Source organism: Nerophis ophidion, linkage group LG22, assembly GCF_033978795.1.
Source record: "Nerophis ophidion isolate RoL-2023_Sa linkage group LG22, RoL_Noph_v1.0, whole genome shotgun sequence".
Lineage (NCBI taxonomy): Eukaryota > Metazoa > Chordata > Actinopteri > Syngnathiformes > Syngnathidae > Nerophis > Nerophis ophidion.
In genome coordinates, this window is record NC_084632.1 from 28963481 (window position 1) to 28983831 (window position 20351).

General features: G+C 39.7%; 1 protein-coding gene across 2 annotated transcripts; it reads left to right on the top strand.

Moving 5' to 3' along the window:
• The first annotated feature begins 1198 nt into the window (after window positions 1-1198).
• lg22h1orf210 (linkage group 22 C1orf210 homolog) lies at window positions 1199-16807 on the top strand. 2 transcript variants are annotated; one of them, XM_061882864.1, is made up of 4 exons: window positions 1199-1306; window positions 9158-9521; window positions 9657-9839; window positions 16129-16807. In XM_061882864.1, exons 2-4 carry the CDS (start codon window positions 9470-9472, stop codon window positions 16296-16298), a joined length of 405 nt encoding a protein of 134 aa, XP_061738848.1. In that variant the 5' UTR covers window positions 1199-1306; window positions 9158-9469; the 3' UTR covers window positions 16299-16807. The 2 variants fall into 2 exon arrangements, with proteins under 2 accessions (XP_061738848.1, XP_061738849.1); XM_061882865.1 differs by having other exon boundaries at window positions 9657-9824.
• The last annotated feature ends 3544 nt before the right edge of the window (window positions 16808-20351 follow it).

The following is a 20351-nucleotide window of genomic DNA, read 5'->3' on the forward strand; positions in this document are numbered from 1 at the left end:
CCCCCTCGTACGCACGCGGCCAATACACTCTGTGTGTAGCCGTGGAGGCATCGCCTGTGTCTGCCTCACTTCTCATCTGCTGCGTTGTTTTGATCAGTACACACAACATTTCTGCGATTTTGACCATGAAAAACACCAAAATATACAGGAACCACACCAAAATGACATAGAAAGCATAAACCAAAAGAGAAATACTAAAACTTATTTTAATTTATTACTTCGTTTTGGAACATCTCATGGTTAAGCCACCTGGTGGCAGGTGAGGCACTGCCTCACTTGCCTCCCCTGACAGCACGTCACTGTGCAATTTGTGTGTTGTTGTTGGTTGTCGGTGCTGTATATAGCTCAGCAGAGTCACTGTGTTAATACTCTTCCATCTCAGTAGGTGGCAGAGTATAATAGGTCTCTTTTTCTTTGTAATAATATTGTTATTCTGAAGCTAACTGTGTATGTGTGTGTGTGTGTGTGGGGGGGGGGGGGGGGGAGGGGGGGGTCTGCGGACCTGCAGCAAAGCGGAGTGTTTCCAGGATCGGCCTCAAAATTAGTGACAGGTGCGTAGAGGGCCCCTTGTTATCTCATCGCCTGTTGCTCTGTTACAAGCAGCAGCCAGGAGGAGAGACGGGGTTGGAGCAGGAGCCAAAGCACGAGCAAGGGCGAAAGAGAAAAAGACAATTGCTGTAAAGCAAGTGAGAGACTTATTGAAAAATAAAACAATATTGCAACCCTGAAACAGGCTCTCATGTTGGTGCTTGGTGGTCTGAAGAACCCCTAGGAGGGCAAACCCCACAATAACCAATAATAAATAAATAACTTCTTACCATTAACGCAACTTCTTGAACAGGTGCGGTAGAAAAAGAATGGATGGATTAAAAATGCATGAGAATGTTTTATATTTTGAACGTTATTTTTAACACTGTGATTACAAGTGGAATTGTTCATTACTTATCGTGTTAAGGTATGTCAGCTCAGACGTATCCGAGAGCCAGATGCAGTCAACAAAAGAGCCGCATCGGGCTCGAGAGCCATATGGTTCCCTACCCCTGCTATAGTGTAATCCGGGACCTCTTCCTGGTTTGGTGCAATCAAATGAGAGCAGACCAGCAGGTGAGACGGAGCACACCTTACAGTAGTCATCATGTTACTCATTAACAGCCTTTCAGGGAAGTAGATGCGGGCCACGCCTCTTTCAACCTTTGCACAATGTTTGTCCGGTATACAAACCCCAAAATGGAGTAAATGTGAAACATGAGAGCCACTTCACCTCGCGTAATCTCTTAAAGACAGGATGGGACTGACCCCTGTTGAGGTAAGACTACTCGGAAACCTGTTGTTTGCTGATGGGAATAATTACATTATTGTATAAGTGCATTATGCAAAATGATGGAATAGCATAAATCAATGAAAATGAATGTCATCTTAAAGTCATAAAACATTGTTTACTGTGACTTGTAAAGGGTAAATCCAAGTAGGTACAGTTCAGATCTTGCACTTTGCTCCAGTGGTTTCAGGCAATAATGTGTTTTAATTATTGTCATTGTTTATACCTCAAATAGAAGTGATATGTTTGAACAGGATGTAGGAGGCACATTTATAAGTAACCACACTGTAACTGGATTCACACAAACTAAAGCCGAACCATTTAACAATGTATCTAGTCATGCAGGTAACCAGGGGCTTCAACGTGATCAAGTTGAATAGAATCAAATTGAGAATGTCTGAAAGAAATATAACAAAACCATCTGTGGTATCATAGGAGCAAGTTATATACAAGTTTCTCTTTTAGTTGTCATGACAGTGGTGCATTCAAAGACCCTAGATTAAAGTTACAAAAAGAGTTGTCACCGACTCTTAGAATATGCATTAATAATAATAACATAATCACAATAATAACATATTATTGTGATTCATATTTTCCACTGATTATAACCATTTTTTGTATGAGCTAATCTCTACTTCACATTCTGGTGAAATGGGAAACTTGACATTTTTATAAAATATATTTGAGTAAGTAATGACGGGTTCTGTGATGTTTTTAATTTCATATTCTGGCCAACATAAAGTAGCAGGAAACACGTCAATAATGAATAAAGCAAAACATGTTCTAGACCAAAAATCACTCCATATTCTTTACTGCTCACTAGTGTTACCATATCTGAGATATTGTGCAGAATTATGGGGAAATAACTTCAAAAGTATTCATTAACGGTGTCACAAAAAAGATCAGTTAGAATAAAACATAATGTTGGATATAGAGAACATACAAACCCTTTATTCATTGAATCAAAAATAGTGAAATTCCACGACAAAGTGAATTTGTAAACAGCTAAAATCATACACAAAGCAAACTATAATATGCTACCCAAGAATATACAACAATTTTTCTCAACAAGAGGAGTAATATAATCTTAGAGAAAAATGTTATTTAAAACATTTGTACAAATGTCCAACACTTAAGGCCTTCAGAGCATCAGTATGTGGAATTAAATTATGGAATGGATGAAGCAAAGAAATCAAACAATGTACTAATATAATCCTGTGACAGACTTCCTGCCATCCGTGTGTGGCTTGCGGTGACATCCAATACATGACGCATAGTAGCAGGTTTGGCTTGAGTTTATTATTTCAATACACATCAAGTTTTCTTGCCTGTCTGTGGCGTCACTTTTCAGTGCGCGGGCGCATCCTGCTTGCGGTCGCGGTGCACCTTTCGGTGTACGGGGTTTGCATCTATTGCGGGGTCTCATCGTCTTCCGGGTCTCGTTCGTCGTGGTCGGTGTCGTCAGGAGGTTCCTTCTCCTACTTCTGCCAAGATTGTTCCTCCCTCGCCCTTTTTATGCTGCCGCACAAGATGTAGGGATTGAGCACAGGTGTGTGGTGTACGCACCTGACTCGGATTGCTGCTGCCGTGCCGCTCCGAGTGCGTCACGCCTCTCCTCTCTGCTGCATGCACCGCCTCCTGACCTCCATCTTGGTCAGGACCGCTCCTCTCAGCCCGCTGTCGGGCCGTCGGCTGCGTCTCTCCACATATCCAATTCAAGAAACTCTTCAAACTTAAAGGGTTCACAAAGTAAAAAGAAAAACAACCACGATAAACATTCTGGATTAATTTTCTAGATAATCTTACTTATCTCACCATATGAAATAAATGGGTTGTACTTGTATAGCGCTTTTCTACCTTCAAGGTACTCAACTTACTTCATTAATTATTATTTATTTATTTATTTTTATTATTACTTGTGGAGTATATTGTGAATAAATTGAGAACAGGAAGCGAACAAAAGTTTAAGCAACTGCTATGTAAAGGAAAAGGAGTAGATATAAGATGAGCTTATTTCTACTCCTTTTCAAACATGTTAAATAGAGAAACTAGAAATTGTGATGTATAATGTTGTATGCATCTATGTTCAAAATAAAGTCAAACTCAAACTTTATATTGAGTTTGTGAGGTTGCGACTTGTCCAGGGTGTACACCGCCTTCCGCCCGAATGCAGCTGAGTTAGGCTCCAGCGACCCCAAAAGGGACAAGCGGTAGGAAATGGTTGGATGGATTGTGCGTACTTTTTTGTAAAAAAAACAAAAAAAAAAACCTTCATTATTCTTTCAAACAAAGCCAATATTTTTGAGGGGGTTTATCTAGATATGTTGTTGAAATGTTAATGCTATTTGAAAAAAAATCTAAAACCTAATTAACATTTTTACGTGTTTTAAAAAAGCTGGTTTCTACCAAATCCATGCAATAATAAGTTGTTTTAGTGCATGTACATATTCTAAGTGTGTTTATGGGGCAGTGACGTTGGTATTGAGTGGGGTGGGGGAGGTGGACCCATAATCAGGTGACTCAAGGTGATGTTTTACTGATTCCTCGTAGCTCCTGACAGGCAAAACAAACAAAGGGTTTACATTCAACTTTAAGATCCACGGTAAATCTTCCCGCTGGCAAACAGGACTGGACGTAATTCACTGTGTGCTATTGTCCTTGAAAGAAGCAATTCCACTGTTAAACTCCTCTGCAAATTGCACACTGGATGAAAATACTTCAACTTGGCAGCGGGATGAGAGGGCTAAGGGGGAGTCTTGTTTTGCTGCTCTGTTAGGTTTAAGGGTGAGGGTCGGCTGTGATTAGCTGTGATGTATGACAATATACAATTGCAGCTGAAGAGAAAGAGAGAGAGAGAGAGAAAGAAAGAGAGAGGCAGAAAGTCATGCAGTACATAACGCTCTAGGCCAGTGGTTCTTAACCTTGTTGGAGGTATCGAACCCTGTTAGTTTCATATGCACATTCACCGAACCCTTCTTAGTGAAAAATTAAAAGTTGTTTTTTTTCAAATTCAAGACAAAGTTATGTGTTTTTGGTAAGACTTTAGTATGGAGAAGATACTCTAAGTAACAAAGACTTAATTTAGAGGTTTTTGGACACTATGGGAACATATTCTAAGTAACAAAGACTTAATTTGGAGTTATTTGGTTAGGGTTAGAGGGTTAGGGTTATAATGAGGCCATGCCGAATAAGGCATTAATAAGTACTTAATAATGATCAGTTAAGAGCCAATATGTTACTAATTTTCATGTTAATAAGCAACTAATTAATGGTGAATATGTCCCCCATACTAAAGTGTTGCCCTGTTTTTTTTACTGGTGCACAAAATGAACCGTGCATGAACATCACCTTGTTCAAAGAACAAAATCGACACTAAACTCACACTCGACTGCATAAACTCACAACAAATTACACACCTGCAAATCAGTGTGACTTCTGCTGTTGACGTAGCTGTAATACGCCGATAGGGAGAAGTTTTGATTGAGAAGATGAGTAGGGTGTGTTTTGACCTCTGCCGAACCCCTGTGGCCGACTCACCAAACCCCTAGGGTTTGATCGAACCCAGGTTAAGAACCACTGCTCTAGGCGTTTTGTGAAAACGAATGTTCAAATTATTTTTTAATTCACATCATTTGTGCACAGTTCAAAATATTTCCTATAACATTTTCAAAATCTAATTTGGATGTTTAATGCAGTCTGAGGGCAGAAAGAAATAGAATTTTGCAAAAAATGACTCTGCACATTAAAAACAAAGAATGATCATTTCAAAACATTTGTAGACAAATACAGAAATGTAGGCTCTTGCATATACCTGAACATATCAAACATGTGCATCATGTTTCATTTTTTTCACCTCCTCCAGTCTTGGTGTGGCACTCTTTTGTCCTCTGGCTTTGTGCGGACAAAACAGGAAGCGATAAATGTGCCCCTGTTGGTTTGTTTACAGCCCAGCCTGCTGAGGAGAGAACGAAAGGGAAGAGGCCTAATCATGGCTTGCAAAGCAAAGACATGCCCCTCCTGCTGCGAAAAATCATCAGATATTCTATTTTCATTTCAAAAGAAAACAAAATGACTTATTGTAGTCTTGCTTCAAAACATTGGCAGATAAACTAATGCTGATTTACTGACGTGTCAGAAAATTTTCCTCCTTCCTGAGGAAATTTGGTTCCAGAGACTAGAAGAGAGAGATCCTCCCCGCTGAATGAGATATTTAATGATTGCATAACACAACTTGTGTGCTTGCCATTCTTACTCTGAGCCAATATTAAAATGTATGCATGCAACAATACGGCAAGGCACCAGAAAGCCGTATGTAAAGGTGCTTTCTTGTTTTAGCAAGACCAGGAGAATGTGCAGCATGGCGTTGAAAATATACAACTCGGTGATAACGGGGGTATTCAATAATAATAACACAGGAATTCCTAATGTTGAACCAGCAGCTGATTAATTGCACCAGCACATTCTAACGATCACAGTACAGTGGTACCTCGGTTTTTGTTAGTAATCCGCTCCAAAAGGTCAGACTAAGACCGATTACTATGAAAACCGGTTACGTTTTTCCTATAAGAAATTGAATATACTCTAAATCCAATAATTCACCCACCCAAAAATACTAATTCATAATAATATAAAGAAACAATAAATAGAGACCATTTACCATGACTTGTACCTTTATTGAAGCGAAGAGGGCAAGGGAGAGCCCCATGGACACCATCTTCATACTTTGCAATGAGTTTTTTATTGAAGTCAATAGTGTTTCTCACCTTCTTTATCAAAGTGCAGGGAATGGAAACGTCACTACTGAATGAAAAATGAAGCGTATATGGTCAGCCCAAGGAGCAGAGTGCTTGATTGAACCCTGTTTCCACATGAAGAAAGGAAAGAGTTGTTCATCATTTTGTGTGCATTCTGTGAACAAATAAAACATAATATGATCCGGTACCCGGATCATATTATGTTTACGTTGTCTAGTCACTTGTGTTTTCAGCGTCTCTTGATTTTTTTTTTTCTTAAATTAAATCAACATAAAAATATAAAAAATACACTTTCAATTACTGCATCGTCCCCACCCCCAGCCCCCCCCCCCCCCCCAAAAAACTCCCTCCCCCATTCACACTCATCCACACCCACTCCCACAAAAAAGGATTATTTCTTTCTGCTACCAAAATTCTGGTTCCCACAACATATATAGTACAGTCTGCAAGGGACACAGTCCCTGGAACACACATGACTGTTTGTGCCGCCAGTCCACTAACATTATCATTAATTACTATTTTTTATGTAATTGTTTTATATTATTTTACTTTCTTTTTATCCAAGATAACGCTTGATTTTGTTTGTCTCAGTTGCCATGACGGCAAATTACATTCACCTGCCTCTGGTTAGTGCTCGGGACATGCATCTGTTGCCCGGGCACTAATCAGAGGGCTATTTGGTCCTTGCCCTGGCCTCACTCGGTCTGGCTTCCTAGTTTGTTTCTTACAACAGATGACAACGTTTATTTCTTGCTCTGAACCTGCTCGCTTCCACGCTTGGATCTTTTTATCTTCTAGCTCCCATTCTAACTCCTTTAGTTTCTGCCTTAAGTGCTATGAGCATGTTTTTTTTTCTTAAAGTCTGATTTATTTCTAAATAAATCATTTGTTCCTACATGCACGTTGTGTTCGAAGCCCGATCTGCATTCCTGGGAGAAGAAACCCCACATCACGATGCGACCCGGTCGTCACAAAACCACATACTAGGGTTGTACGGTATTCCGGTATTGGTATAGTATCGCAGTACTAATGAATCAAAAACTGTACTATACTCTGTTCACAATTTATTAGGAGTATTGTTTTAACGGGCATGACGCCTTGTCATTGCTGGTTTTGGAAGCAGACGAGCATGTTCGGCAGCGCCTGCAGTCCAGACCTGTCTCCCATCGAAAATGTGTGGCGCATTATGAAGCGTAAAATACGACAGTAGAGACCCCGGACTGTTGAACGACTGAAGCTCTACATAAAACCAGAATGGGAAAGAATTCCACTTTTAAGCTTCAACAAGTAGTTTCCTCAGTTCCCAAACGTCTATTGAGTGTTGTTAAAAGAAAAGGTGATGGACCACAGTGGTGAACATGCCCTTTCCCAACTACTTTGGCAAGTGTTGCAGCCATGAAATTCTAAGTTAATTATTATTTGCAAAAAAATAAAAATAAAGTTTATGAGTTTGAACATCAAATATCTTGTCTTTGTAGTGCATTCAATTAAATATGGATTGAAAAGGATTTGAAAATCATTGGATTCTGTTTATATTTACATCTAACACAATTTCCCAACTCATATGGAAATGGGGTTTGTACTTAAGGGAGTACAAACATCTAAAGGAGTTAAATGAAGTAATATAATAATAATGTACAACATTTATGTACAACATTTAGTTTGGAGGGTAGACGTCTGCGATATCTCCTTTAAGTTGCTTTCTCCGTCAAGCACACCATCAGCAGCTTTTCCATATTTTCATGGATAAATGTCCGCCGTTTATGTATTATTTTAACATTCTCGACTGGCGTCATAGACTCCTCCTGCTTCAGTATGGTGCAGACCACCAGCGATACGCTCGAATTGCTTCACCAATTCGACTTCATGTCTTTGCTTATTTCTTTATTTTAATTCAGCTAAAACCATCCAATTCTTCTTCTCATCATTGTCGTTACACTTCCTTCCAATTGTTGGAAAACAGAGCTATGTCAATCACTAGTTATAAGCCAATGCTAGTGAGGGAGACTAGATGCTTTGGAGCGGCATTCGCTACAGCAACTACTGGCAGGGATTCTTCCAACTAAATGTTTTGCTTGCAACTCAAAGCGTGACAATTAGCAGAAAACCAGCTTTTATCTCAAAAACACTCTTTAGTTGTGGCACTCTTAAGTTGAGGTACCATGGTACAGTAAAGTGTGGTACAATGATTTTCAAACTCTAGTAGGCAGGCTCCCTCAAATGGTTAGCCAATGAATCACTTACCGTATTTTCCAAACTATAAGGCGCACTTAAAATCTTTTTTTTTTTCTGAAAACTTGACTGCGCGCCTTATAACCTGGTCCGCCTAATGTAAGGAATAATTCTGGTTTTGCTTACCAACCTCGAAGCTATTTTATTGGGTACATGGTGTAAGGACAAGTGTGACCAGTCACACATAAGCGTCATGTGTAGGCTGCACTATGATGGCGATATGTCTCAAGTAAACAACGCCATCATTCTAAATGTTCCATTGAAAATATAAAAATGTTTTAGTACAACGTTGGAAAGCTATGAAGCCCCACCGCACATTTGTTTTGTAGCATATCGGCAATAGGCCTATGCTCCAGCAATGTTTTCAAACTATTTGATGTCATAATACAAATTATGTCATCATAAGAGAGCTCCTGTATTATGTAGTATAGATAAAATGTAATACACACATGTCAGTTCAGACAAACAATGTTGTCCTTGTTTTGGGTGTCAGTCAGACCTAAGGAGAAGGTTACACAGTGTGTGAGCCTTCCTGTTTGCGATACACTTTTCCTGTTGTGGTTCCTATCCTCTGGCGCTCCTTACTACTCAAAGTCAATTAGGATTTCTGGATTGACACACATGATGACACACTTCAAATAAAGTGAAATATTCAGGTCATGGTATTGTTGTTTTTTATGCATGACACAATTATGAAAAATGCATTTGCTTGCACACATAATTTACAAGAATCAATCCCATTGTGCATTTAGAGAATGGGAGAGTCACACGCCTTCTTCCTTCCTTTATGAACTTTCAAAAAAGGGTTAATCATTATTTTATCTCCACTAATTCTGTTGTTTTTCTTCCTCAGCCTGATTAAAACAAGTGGACGTGGTACTCAGCTGCTGGAAAACAGGCTTGTCAACATTGGACTCTGTCACTCAACATTGCTCTCTTGTGGAATTCTGAGGCTACAACACCCGTACTGGCCAAGACAAGATATCCAAACAAGATGCGGCATCCTTTGAAGCGAATTTGACCTTCTAAAGATTTTCACACCTACATCTCTTGATACAACAGTGGCACTAGACTGTCGTTGATGTGTGGGATATGATTATCGGCTAGAGGTTGAGTCCAAGAAGAAGCAAATTGAGTCAAAAAAGAAACATTTCCTAAAAGGCGGATGGAAGCATTTTCAAATAGCACATCACCTACAGCCACAGCAGCTCCGAATGGTGAGGAACTCCAGACTAAGCCATTTTGATTTAGGCTCATTCTTAAATCAAAGAAGTCAGAGGGAAAACAAATTATACAGTATAATCACTTGGCTCTTTATTGATTATAAGATGTGATTTCTTATGCTTTGTCAGGCACAAGGAAGTCCACTTCTCACAGGTGGGAGTTCCTGGTGGCGGTCCTGGCCGTAGCCATCTTCCTCGCCATTCTCATGGCCGTCTTGGCTAAGTGTCAAGTGATTAGGCGCTACCTGGCGAGCTACCGGCACACTCGGCTAAGAGAGTCAGACACCTTCAACCAGTGTGAGCAATCGTCAGGTACAGTAGGTCCTCAACGCACTTGAATTTAGGAAACATGTCATTTTCATTCTGCAGCTGAGATAGGCCCCGGCAGCCCCCGCAATCCCAAAAGGGACAAGAGGTAGAATATGGATGGATGTAATTTTCATCCATGCTGCACACAGCCGTGCCTCAACTTACAAGCTTGATTGTTTCTGTGACAGAGCTTTTAACTCAAAACAGTTTTGAAATGTAACCTGTCTTTTAAGAAGAAAAAAAGCTTCTGCATTAAAAATATTGTATGCAAAACCATATAATACAGTGTACTACTTACAACTACAGTAGTTTATGTAGAATAGAATAGAATAGAATAGAATATATCTTTACTGTCATTTTACATTGTACAACGAAATTGTATGCAAACTAATTCAGTGCAAAATCATACATAAAAACATAAGAACATAGATAAATAGATAAAAACACATAGAATACATAAACATACCAAGCATACAGCTCATATGCACAGTCATTATTGTTATCTTGTGTTCAGCGACACTATTGCTCTCAGGTAAAAAGTGTTTTTAAAACGGTTTGTCTGGCATTTTATTGTCCTGTATCTCCTGCCTGAGATGGATCCTTTATGATGTTTTGGGCCTTTTTGAGTAATGTAAAGTAATAATAATGTACAGCATTTCCTGTACCTATGTCAACATCAAGCTACTTTCTCGCCTTGGTGCTCGTGAAAGTTAATTCTAGATCATAAATTATGCCTCTCACCTATACAGTAGAAGAATGGGGACGTATTATGATAAGTTGGTACACTTTGACAGCCAATTTAGACCCGTAAATGGCGAAAAGGACACAAAAAGACCCTTGGTTCCACCCCTCTTGTCTTTGTGAGAATTATTAGTCAATCTTCATCTAAACAGGAATTTAACAAGATTCTATCAGTCAGCATACTAATGACAGCAGACGTGGTGCAGCAAGTGCTGTTTTGTTATATTTGTTGGCTCTCATGAAGTCACCAGTGAGATATACTCAGTGATGCTTTCGGACAAAAAAAGCAAAATTTGTGATACATTTTTCTTTTTTTAATAAATGCACCACATTTGCTTAAAATTACAAAAATAAGTAAATATTACATTTTATGATAAATGTGCCTCTTACTACATATACTTACATCATGTATTTAAAACCTTAATGAATGTGTTTGTATGTTTTTAACCGCTTTTTGGGCAGAAAACAACGATTCCCATGGGCTCCATTACAAGCAGACTTTTGATCATATTTACTTACTACATAGAATCCATCAAAAAAAGAAAAACATATGTGTTCTTGTCCCACAAGGATTGTGAAGTATAGCTAAAATTCTCTAGTTACTGACAATGGTTTTTTAAAGTGTTCCTGAGCCCATGTGGTGATATCCTTTACACACTGATGTCGCTTTTTGATGCATTACCGCCTGACGGATCAAAGGTCTGTAATATCATCGCTTATGTGCAGTGATTTCTCCAGATTTTCTGAACCGTTTGATGATATTATATGGTGAAATCCCAAAATTCCTTGCAATAGTTCATTGAGAAATGTTGCTCTTAAACTGTTCGACAATTTGTTCACGCATTTGTTCACAAAGTGGTGACCCTCGCCCCATCCTTGTTTGTGAATGACTGAGCATTTAATTGAAGGTGATTTGATTGATTGATTGAAACTTTTATTAGTAGATTGCACAGTACAGCACATATTCCGTACAATTGACCACTAAATGGTAACACCCGAATACGTTTTTCAACTTGTTTAAGTCGGGGTCCACGTTAATCACTTCATACGTATTTTATACCCAATCATGGCCCCCACGGATTAGCCTGTTCACCTGGGGGATTTTCCAAATAAGTGTTTGATGAGCATTCCTGAACTTTCTCAGTCTTTTTTGCCACTTGTGTCAGCTTTTTTTAAACATGTTGCAGGCATCAAATTCCAAATGAGCTATTATTGGCAAAAAAATAACAAAGTTTTCCAGTTCGAACGTTAAGTATTTTGTCTTTGCAGTCTATTCAATTAGGTTGAAAAGGATTTGCAAATCAATGTATTCTGTTTTTATTTACGATTTACACAAGGGGCCAACTTCACTGGTTTTGTGAAAGGACGTTGCTGAATAGACGATATGCCTAATATTGTTACGCAGGACGGAAGATTCTCTGTCCATCGGTATTTGCAGTGCAAGCACTCCTCTCTCACAGCGTGGCGCTGTGTCAGTTTGCACTATCTTTTCAAACGTGCTAAATAAAACAAAAAATAGTGCTCCAAAATCGGTGATGAGTGTTGATAAATCACATTGCATGTGCTGTATGATATATATTTGCATTTTCTCCTCGCAGTATTATGGGCATTTTAGTGATTACCATTTATTCTGGATATTGAAGAAGACAGAGGGTCAGCACCGTGGTACAGTGGTTAGCGTGATTCCCTGGCAGGAGGTTATTCTGTGTTGAGTTAGTATGTTCTCCCTGTGACTGCGTGGGTTCTCTCCGAGTTCCTGGGGATAGGTTGATTGCCAACACTAAATTGGCCTTTGTCTGTGAATGTGAATGTGAGTGTGAAAGTTTTTCTATCTGTGTTGACCTTGCGATGAGGTGGCGGCTTGTCCATGGTGTAACCCGCCTTCCGCTCGAGTGCAGCTGGATTACAAACATTGACTAAACATTGACGTGTGAACTCAGCAGCCACTGGGACAATGTAGTGTATCCACTTTTGTTCACGCTCCTCTTGGACCACTCCTCACGCTGTTTAGCGATAATGTGGAAGTTGACAATATTACACGTTGACGGTGGCGGTCCATGCCTTTCTCACTTAGGCCTTCAGCAATGTCATACTTAGTTTGACATATGTTCCTTGACTGCACTTAAATGTAGAATATATGTAGAATATATTTATATTATTCATGTATTATATATCATATATATAATATATGTTATGTATTATTTATTATTATTATTATTGTTCATTGTAAGCGAACTGTGGTGCTGAATTTCCCCCAGTGATCAATAAAGTACTTTGTATTCTATTCTATTCACCTCCCAAAATACCGTAATTCATGTCACCACATGGACACGGCTGGAGATACTAAACAGAAACCCACTTGCACACTACTGAGCAAAGAAACCCCTCAGCTGTGTACAAAACCGTCTATATTTGGCGCGTTTAACATTCAATAAACCCGCTTCAGCAATCAAAACATATCTTACGTGGTACTGTCAAAATGAATAGTATTGTAGAAAACAAATGGAACATGAAAAAATTAAGAAATTAAATATTTGAACCGGCAATTTGTAGCACCCGTTCGATGCAATATAAGCCAGTGATACTGCTCGTAGTCGGTAGTTTGCCATATTTGGTTGATTCGTGTGAAAGTGGCGGGCAAACCATTTAATAGCTTCTGGTGTCAGCCGACCTCGTCTCACAAGAGGTAGTTTCTCTTAAGTATCCTACTAGAAAATGGCCTTGCAAATATATATCTGCCACCTAATCAACATGTTCCTCTCCTTCTTTGTGAGTACCGGTGACTTTTCTCTGGCTTTCTATGGCTCGTAGGGCTCCGGTGCCATTTCCTGTTTTCGCAACCTGTGATTGGATACTCACTTGGGACTCCCAAGTGAGTATCCAATCACAGCGTAAGGCCAGCTAGAAGGCATTACCGACAAAAACTTGTGATCTGATTGGCTATAGCAATTGTCTGTCAACTGTATGTCCCCGTTCACTTACAGTGCACAATGAAGTGAAGCGAATTATATTTATATAAAGCTTTTCTGTAGTGACTCAAAGCGCTTTACATAGTGAAACCCAATATTTAAGTTACATTTAAACCAGTGTGGGTGGCACTGGGAGCAGGTGGGTAAAGTGTCTACGTGACACAACGGCAGTGACTAGGATGGCGGAAGTGGGGATCAAACCTGGAACCCTCAAGTTGCTGGCACAGCCACTCTACCAACTGAGCTATACCGCCCAGTGCACAGACGCCTGCATTGTTGATTCTGTAGGCCCCGGGCAGATTTCGTATAACTTGGCAACATAAGCTAGCTGAATTCTGATTGGATACAAACTCTAACCTAAAAACAACAGCACTGGAAAGAGCATAATATGACATGAAGAGAATATGAATACTTTTAGATATTTAGCGAAAGTAAATTAAAAATTACTTTTATCTTTAATCATGATCACGATTTATGCACTGCAAAAACTGAAATTTAAAGGCCTACTGAAACCCACTAATACCCACCACGCAGTCTGATATATGTCAATGATGAAATATTAACATTGCAACACATGCCAATACGGCCTTTTTAGTTTACTAAATTACAATTTTGAATTTCCCGGGAGTTTCGTCTTCGAAACGTCGTGTAATGAAGACGTGTACGCAAGACGTCACGGGTTTTTAGGAAGTATGAGCGCTGCGCACACAGATAGCTAAAAGTCGTCTGATTTAACGGCATAATTATACAGTTTTTTGGACATCTGTGTTGCTGAATCTTTTGCAATTTGTTCAATTAATATTGGAGAAGTCACAGTAGAAAGATGGAGTTGGGAAGCGTTAGCCTTTAGCCACACAAACACACTGTGATTCCTTGTTTAAAATTCCTGGAGGTGAAACTTTCCTATGGATCAGAACACGGTCAAGCCACCATGGATCCCGACCACATGTCAACCAGCAGGTTTCGGTGAGAAAATTGTGGTTTAAAAGTCGCTTCTTACCGGAGAAAAGCTGAGCTTGTGCCGTACATAGCTGCCATCGACTCCCCTAAGACACTGCACGTCAACACACCCGTGGAGACACCAGGTACTATTTAACTCACTAAAACACTAGCAACACAATAGAAAGATAAGGGATTTCCCAGAATTAACCTAGTAAATGTGTCTAAAATCATCGGAATCCGTCCCAATGCAATCGCGTTTTTTTTTTTTTTCTAGTCCGTCGCTATCAATATCCTCAAACACGAATCTTTCATCCTCACTCAAATTAATGGGGAAATTGTCGTTTTCTCGGTCCGAATAGCACTTTTTGTTGGAGGCTCCCATTAAAAATGTGAATATGTGAGGAGCCATCAACATGTGACGTCATCGTCTGCGACTTCCGGTACAGGCAGGGCATTTCTCTTAGCACCGAAAGTTGCGAACTTTATCGTGGATGTTCTTTACTAAATCCTTTCAGCAAAAATATATCAATATCGCGAAATGATCAAGTATGACACATAGAATGGACCTGCTATCCCCGTTTAATTAAGAAAATCTAATTTCAGTAGGCCTTTAAGTAAGATTAAATATCTCAAATAAGGGTGATATTTGCTTATTTTCTGTCCGACAAGATAATTCTTCTCACTAAGCAGATTTTATGTTACAGTGTTTTACTTGTTTTAAGTGTTTTGGTCCTAAATGATCTCAGTAAGATATTACAGCTTTGTGCTGAGATTTTATGACCTATATTGAGTAAAACATGCTTGAAACTCGAATGTCAACTGTTGCAAAGCTGTGTCATTAACACTCACAAGTATAAAACTACTTTTTTAAAGTTATAATTTCTTACTTCAAGTATGAAAAACATAAATCATGATGCCTAGCGCATATATTTATGTCAAGATAATGGCACTAGCATTTACTTAATTTAAGAATATTTTCCACATATTGAGAAAAAAAGTCAATTTTTTTTACTAAGAAAAGTGCACTTGTTATTAGTGAGAAAATACTTATTTTAAGGTATTTTGGGGTTCATTGAGGTTAGCTTATTGTACTTGTTTTGGAAAGTCTTCAGCAGCCACATTTTCTTGTTCTATTGGCAGATAATTGTGCTTAGTTCAAATAAAATACCCCTCATTTTTGTTTGTTTATTCTTGTTTTTGAACACTGACTTTTTGCAGTGTGGTTATTTTATGCCAGCAGAGAAGGCCCTTCTGGCCCTGACAGCACACCACTGCACGTCGACATACAGTATAAGAACCAATTTTTGATAGAATTACCGGTAACCTCAATGGATAAAGATGGAAAAGGATTTCAAATGTTTATGTCGACAAAAACGGTCAACTATTTATGTTTAAGTCAGTTTATGCAGGAAATGTGGGGCTACCTGCAACATAATTGATGAGTTGGTTAACATAAACAGGTATTAGCAGGACCACTGATCTGAAGTATCAACCATGACTGTAAAATGGTCACATTGGTTTTATTTGGGAAAATCTATGGTTACATAAATGTGCTTCGCTTATAAGGAGAGACCCAATAATAATAATGCATTTTGCATTGCACCAATTACCTGTCATTCCCACTGTGGTCATGTGTGTAGGCCTGGAGGTGGACTTTGACCCCCACCCTCCTGTGAGTGCTGATGACGATGATGGCTTCATTGAGGACAACTACATCCCAGCAAGTGAAAGAGAGAGAGCTCGAAGAGAAGCAGAGGACATGGAGGACACAGAAGAGGAGATGGATGAAATTGAATTCCCCATCACTTAGAAAGAGTGGCATACTCTGTCTGACGCATAAATACCTGAACTCCCAAGTGAGTTTATACAACCAAAGACAAAATGGGCACTTAACAGTTGAAGCATGCAGGATTCCGACATGATCATGCTTGCAATTCATGGACACAATGGTCTGTCAGTCTGTCATTCGGGTAAAATATTAAAACATTTTTGGGACATGGAATACAAACCAAGTGCATGCCCTATTGGTTTTATGGCCACATAAAATAGAGGTTTTAATACCTGAATATCAAAGCCATTGACGTATTTAAAGAAACTTGAAATCATGCCTGAACTAATCATATTAATGGCATTTTTCTTCAATTTGAAGCCCAGGTTTTGAAGAACAATTACTCTTTGACTGATGGTGCTATTGTTTGTATGAAAGTATGAGTGGAATTTATTTTTAAACAGCTTTTAAACTCTTAGCATATTCTTTGTTTTAAAGGGAAAATCTTTAATGTTTTCATCTATGAAATTATAAAATAATGAATATTATTGAATAATTGGTTGTACGATAATATCATTAAAATACAGTATATGAATAAACATTGTGTTTGCATATATGTTTGTATAAATTATATATTTTTGCTGTACAGTCGTCCCTCGCCACATCGCGTTTCAAATATTGCAGTACTCGGGCGCGGTCTGTCTTGGTGCCTCGGCATGTTAGCTGCTGGAGTATTGGCCTTGTGTGTCGGCATGTCTGTGATTTCCTCTTTTCCTCCTTTTGTTTTTCAACGTAAAGGGGAGGTTCCACCAGGGCAGTTGCTGGATGTTTTATCTCAATCGTTGGGGTCCCTGCAGGTGGGGCGAGTAGTTCAGCGGTCCTGCTGTAGCCGACTTGAATGGGATGGTCTCGGCCCGCCGTGCTCTCCTTGGCCGTGTGTTGGGCTCATTTGCTTGTGAGGCGGTCTTCCCGTCCGACTGTGAGGAGTCTGTGGGCCCCTCGGGGCGCAGCGGCCTATCTTCCTGGTGTGTTCTCTCCCTGGCTTGGGGGCTGGTCGTCTTCTGCTTCTCCCATGCCTTGTCCTTTGCCAGGCGCGTCTGTCTACAGCCAGCGGCTGGCCTGCCCAGCGGCATGGTGGGCCCAGTTCTGAGGGTCCTGTCACTGGCCTACCTGCCTGGGGGTCCCTTGTTCCCTGGGTAATGTGCCTGCTGTTTTTGGTTGGGATCTCCGGGGGGGCTGAGGCCCTACTTTGGCTCCCGCACACACTGGGAGACAAAAAAATTGTATATACAAACATACATACATACACACATACATACCAACATTCATTCATGCAAACATACGTGCACACATAGGCACATATGCACAAACTTAGGTACATACGCTTACATTTACATACACAAATATGGGGCGGTACAGCTCAGTTGGTAAAGTGGCCGTGCCAGCAACTTGAGGGTTCCGGGTTCGATCCCCGCTTCTGCCAACCTAGTCACTGCCGTTGTGTCCTTGGGCAAGACACTTTACCCACCTGCTCCCAGTGCCGCCCACACTTAGATATCCTATGTAAAGCGCTTTGAGTCACCAGAGAAAAGCGCTATGGAAATATAATTCACTTCACAAATACAGTACGTACATGCACACACGGGCACAAATACACACATACAATCATGCATGTAATCACAATTCATCAAACCTATTAACGTTGTTCCCTCCAGGGAAAACTGGGTGAAACATGGCACACTGATCAAGTTTAACCTATCTTTACCATAGCAATCTATAGGATTAATATATTTTGCTTAGTCTTCCCCTCCTACAATCTGCTTTCTTTTGCAATTCAAGTAGTTATTGCATTTACGTATTGTTCCATTTGAGTAATTGCATTGGTGATAATAAAGGTAGTTATTATAATTATAATTTATACATTTTGTTTTTGTTGTTGTCTCTTTGTCGTATCCCTCTCTTGTCCCCGCAATTTCCCCTCTCTGTCTTCCTTTTTTTCGCTTTCTATCCCCTCCTGCTCCGGTCCGGTTGCGCCAAACATTAAATAAATCTACTTAATCAAATCCAATACAAATAAGGCAACAAAAAAAGTATCCAACATTCTCTTTTGTAAAGCAACTCTATAAACAATATGATAAGCCCGAGTGGCTGCACAGGACAAAGAAATAAATAAAATGATCAAATCTATCCATCATGGCCACTGATTGGATCAGCATCAGCCAGCATTGCCATATTGACTTAACGGAGTGTAAAGGTGGCTAAAGGGTTTTATTTGATTACAAGAGGGCATGTATAATCTTGAAACCGTTATTTACGAGGTCGTAAACAGGGTTTTCATAGCTATCAAATCTATTGATTTTTATAGTTAATGATCCCTACTTTTGCAGTAATTCATGAATCACGGTCATGTCCTGAACCAATTAACAGTGATAAACGAAGGACGACTATTGCTTCTTGTACCAGAGTAGAACAATACCGAGTGAACACCACAAGCGGAAAGGAGAGGCGTTTGCTGGTTCAGGTAGAGGTGCGCTCTGCTGTGGATGCGGCAACAGGGTGCCTGGATGTGGTGGGAGCAAATCTGGAAGTGGAATCCCCAAAGGATCAAGTTCCTTAATCAGGGGGTTTATGATGTTCTACCCAGCCCATCCAAAGGGGAGACACCAGCTTTTATCAAGCGTCTTACTCACACTTTCAGCAAAGTGTAGGACTGAATCTTAAGTGTCATACTCAAGGCTGAATTATGACATTACTATGTGCTCTAAACGGAATTTTAAGTGACGTAATTTATGTGTCCATAGAAATGACCAATCACGGAAGGGAATCCCTTGTCTAAGAATAAAGAAATATCTTAAAAATATTTAAGTGGACAATGGGAGTGTACATTTTGACAATAAACTACAAAATAATACAAAACAAACAAACAATATTGGCAATGAATCAAAAATAAATGTTTCCTTTTCTTTCCAATTCATTAATTAGGCAACTAAATTGCAGTTTGCTTCTGCTGAATTATCCGGGGAGTAGTTAGAAAGTTAATGAAACGCATGACGAGGTAAGGAGCAGTATGTTTCCATAACAATTCTGCTTACTGATGGTTGTGAGGGCCCAAATCATCAGCATTACACGGTTGCATTTTCCCAGTGGCGAGATATCGAAGCATTGTGATGACCTTTAGTTCTGCTGTGAAAGCTCTGCTGCGTGATGTTGCTGATGATATGACGCCCTGTTAGAGCCAAATACACTTTCTGTCTGTCAAATTGATGACGTCACCAAAGGGGTTGGCTCCAAGGCCAAGTGCCTGTGTATTTAGGGAGGAGTCAGGATCTTGCTCACGTGTTGCTGAGTAGAGGCGCAACAGTTTTTGAATGTGCCAGGCTGGTATTTGTTTGCTCCCGTGTATTTTCTGTTTTTGTACAAAGTGTGTTATATAATGTGACCTTATGAAATTAAATATTTTTGTTAAACATAGACACAATTTTGGACATCAATTATTAGCCGGCTGCACACGTCTGAACTAGCTTCATTTATATTCGGCAACCAGTAGCAGTAATAGTATAGGACTTTCACAGACATTGTGAAATTCATTGAACAGCAGGTCAGAATTGGTTCAGATCCTGTCTTTTGCGACATTCAGGACATCCCTCAAAACAAAACAGTAACCAAACCCAAGCCTATACATCAAAGTAAATAACAGTTCAGAAGGAACAGTTTCGCAACTCATGTGACAGTTGCCACTAGACATAAACCGGCTCCACACCTCAATAAATTTGTGAACACCTCCAAGACTAACTCTATTTCCTGTCTTTTCTGTAAAAGTGAACATGCATTGGAGCATTGTCCGATACTGGAAAATAAGGCACACAGGGAAAAGCTTGACTTTCTAAAAGAAAAAGGCCTGTGTTTTGGTTGCCTGTGCACAGGGCACCTGAGCAAGAGTTGCGACAGGCGCATCACTTGCTCCTACTGCAACAAGACGCGTCCCAAAGTGCTACATATTGACAGGAGGCATCTGGACAGTGGAGAAAATAGCCAACTTCCAAAGGTAATAGCAGATATTTACACTACATCATCAACTTGTGGCCATACAGGGGC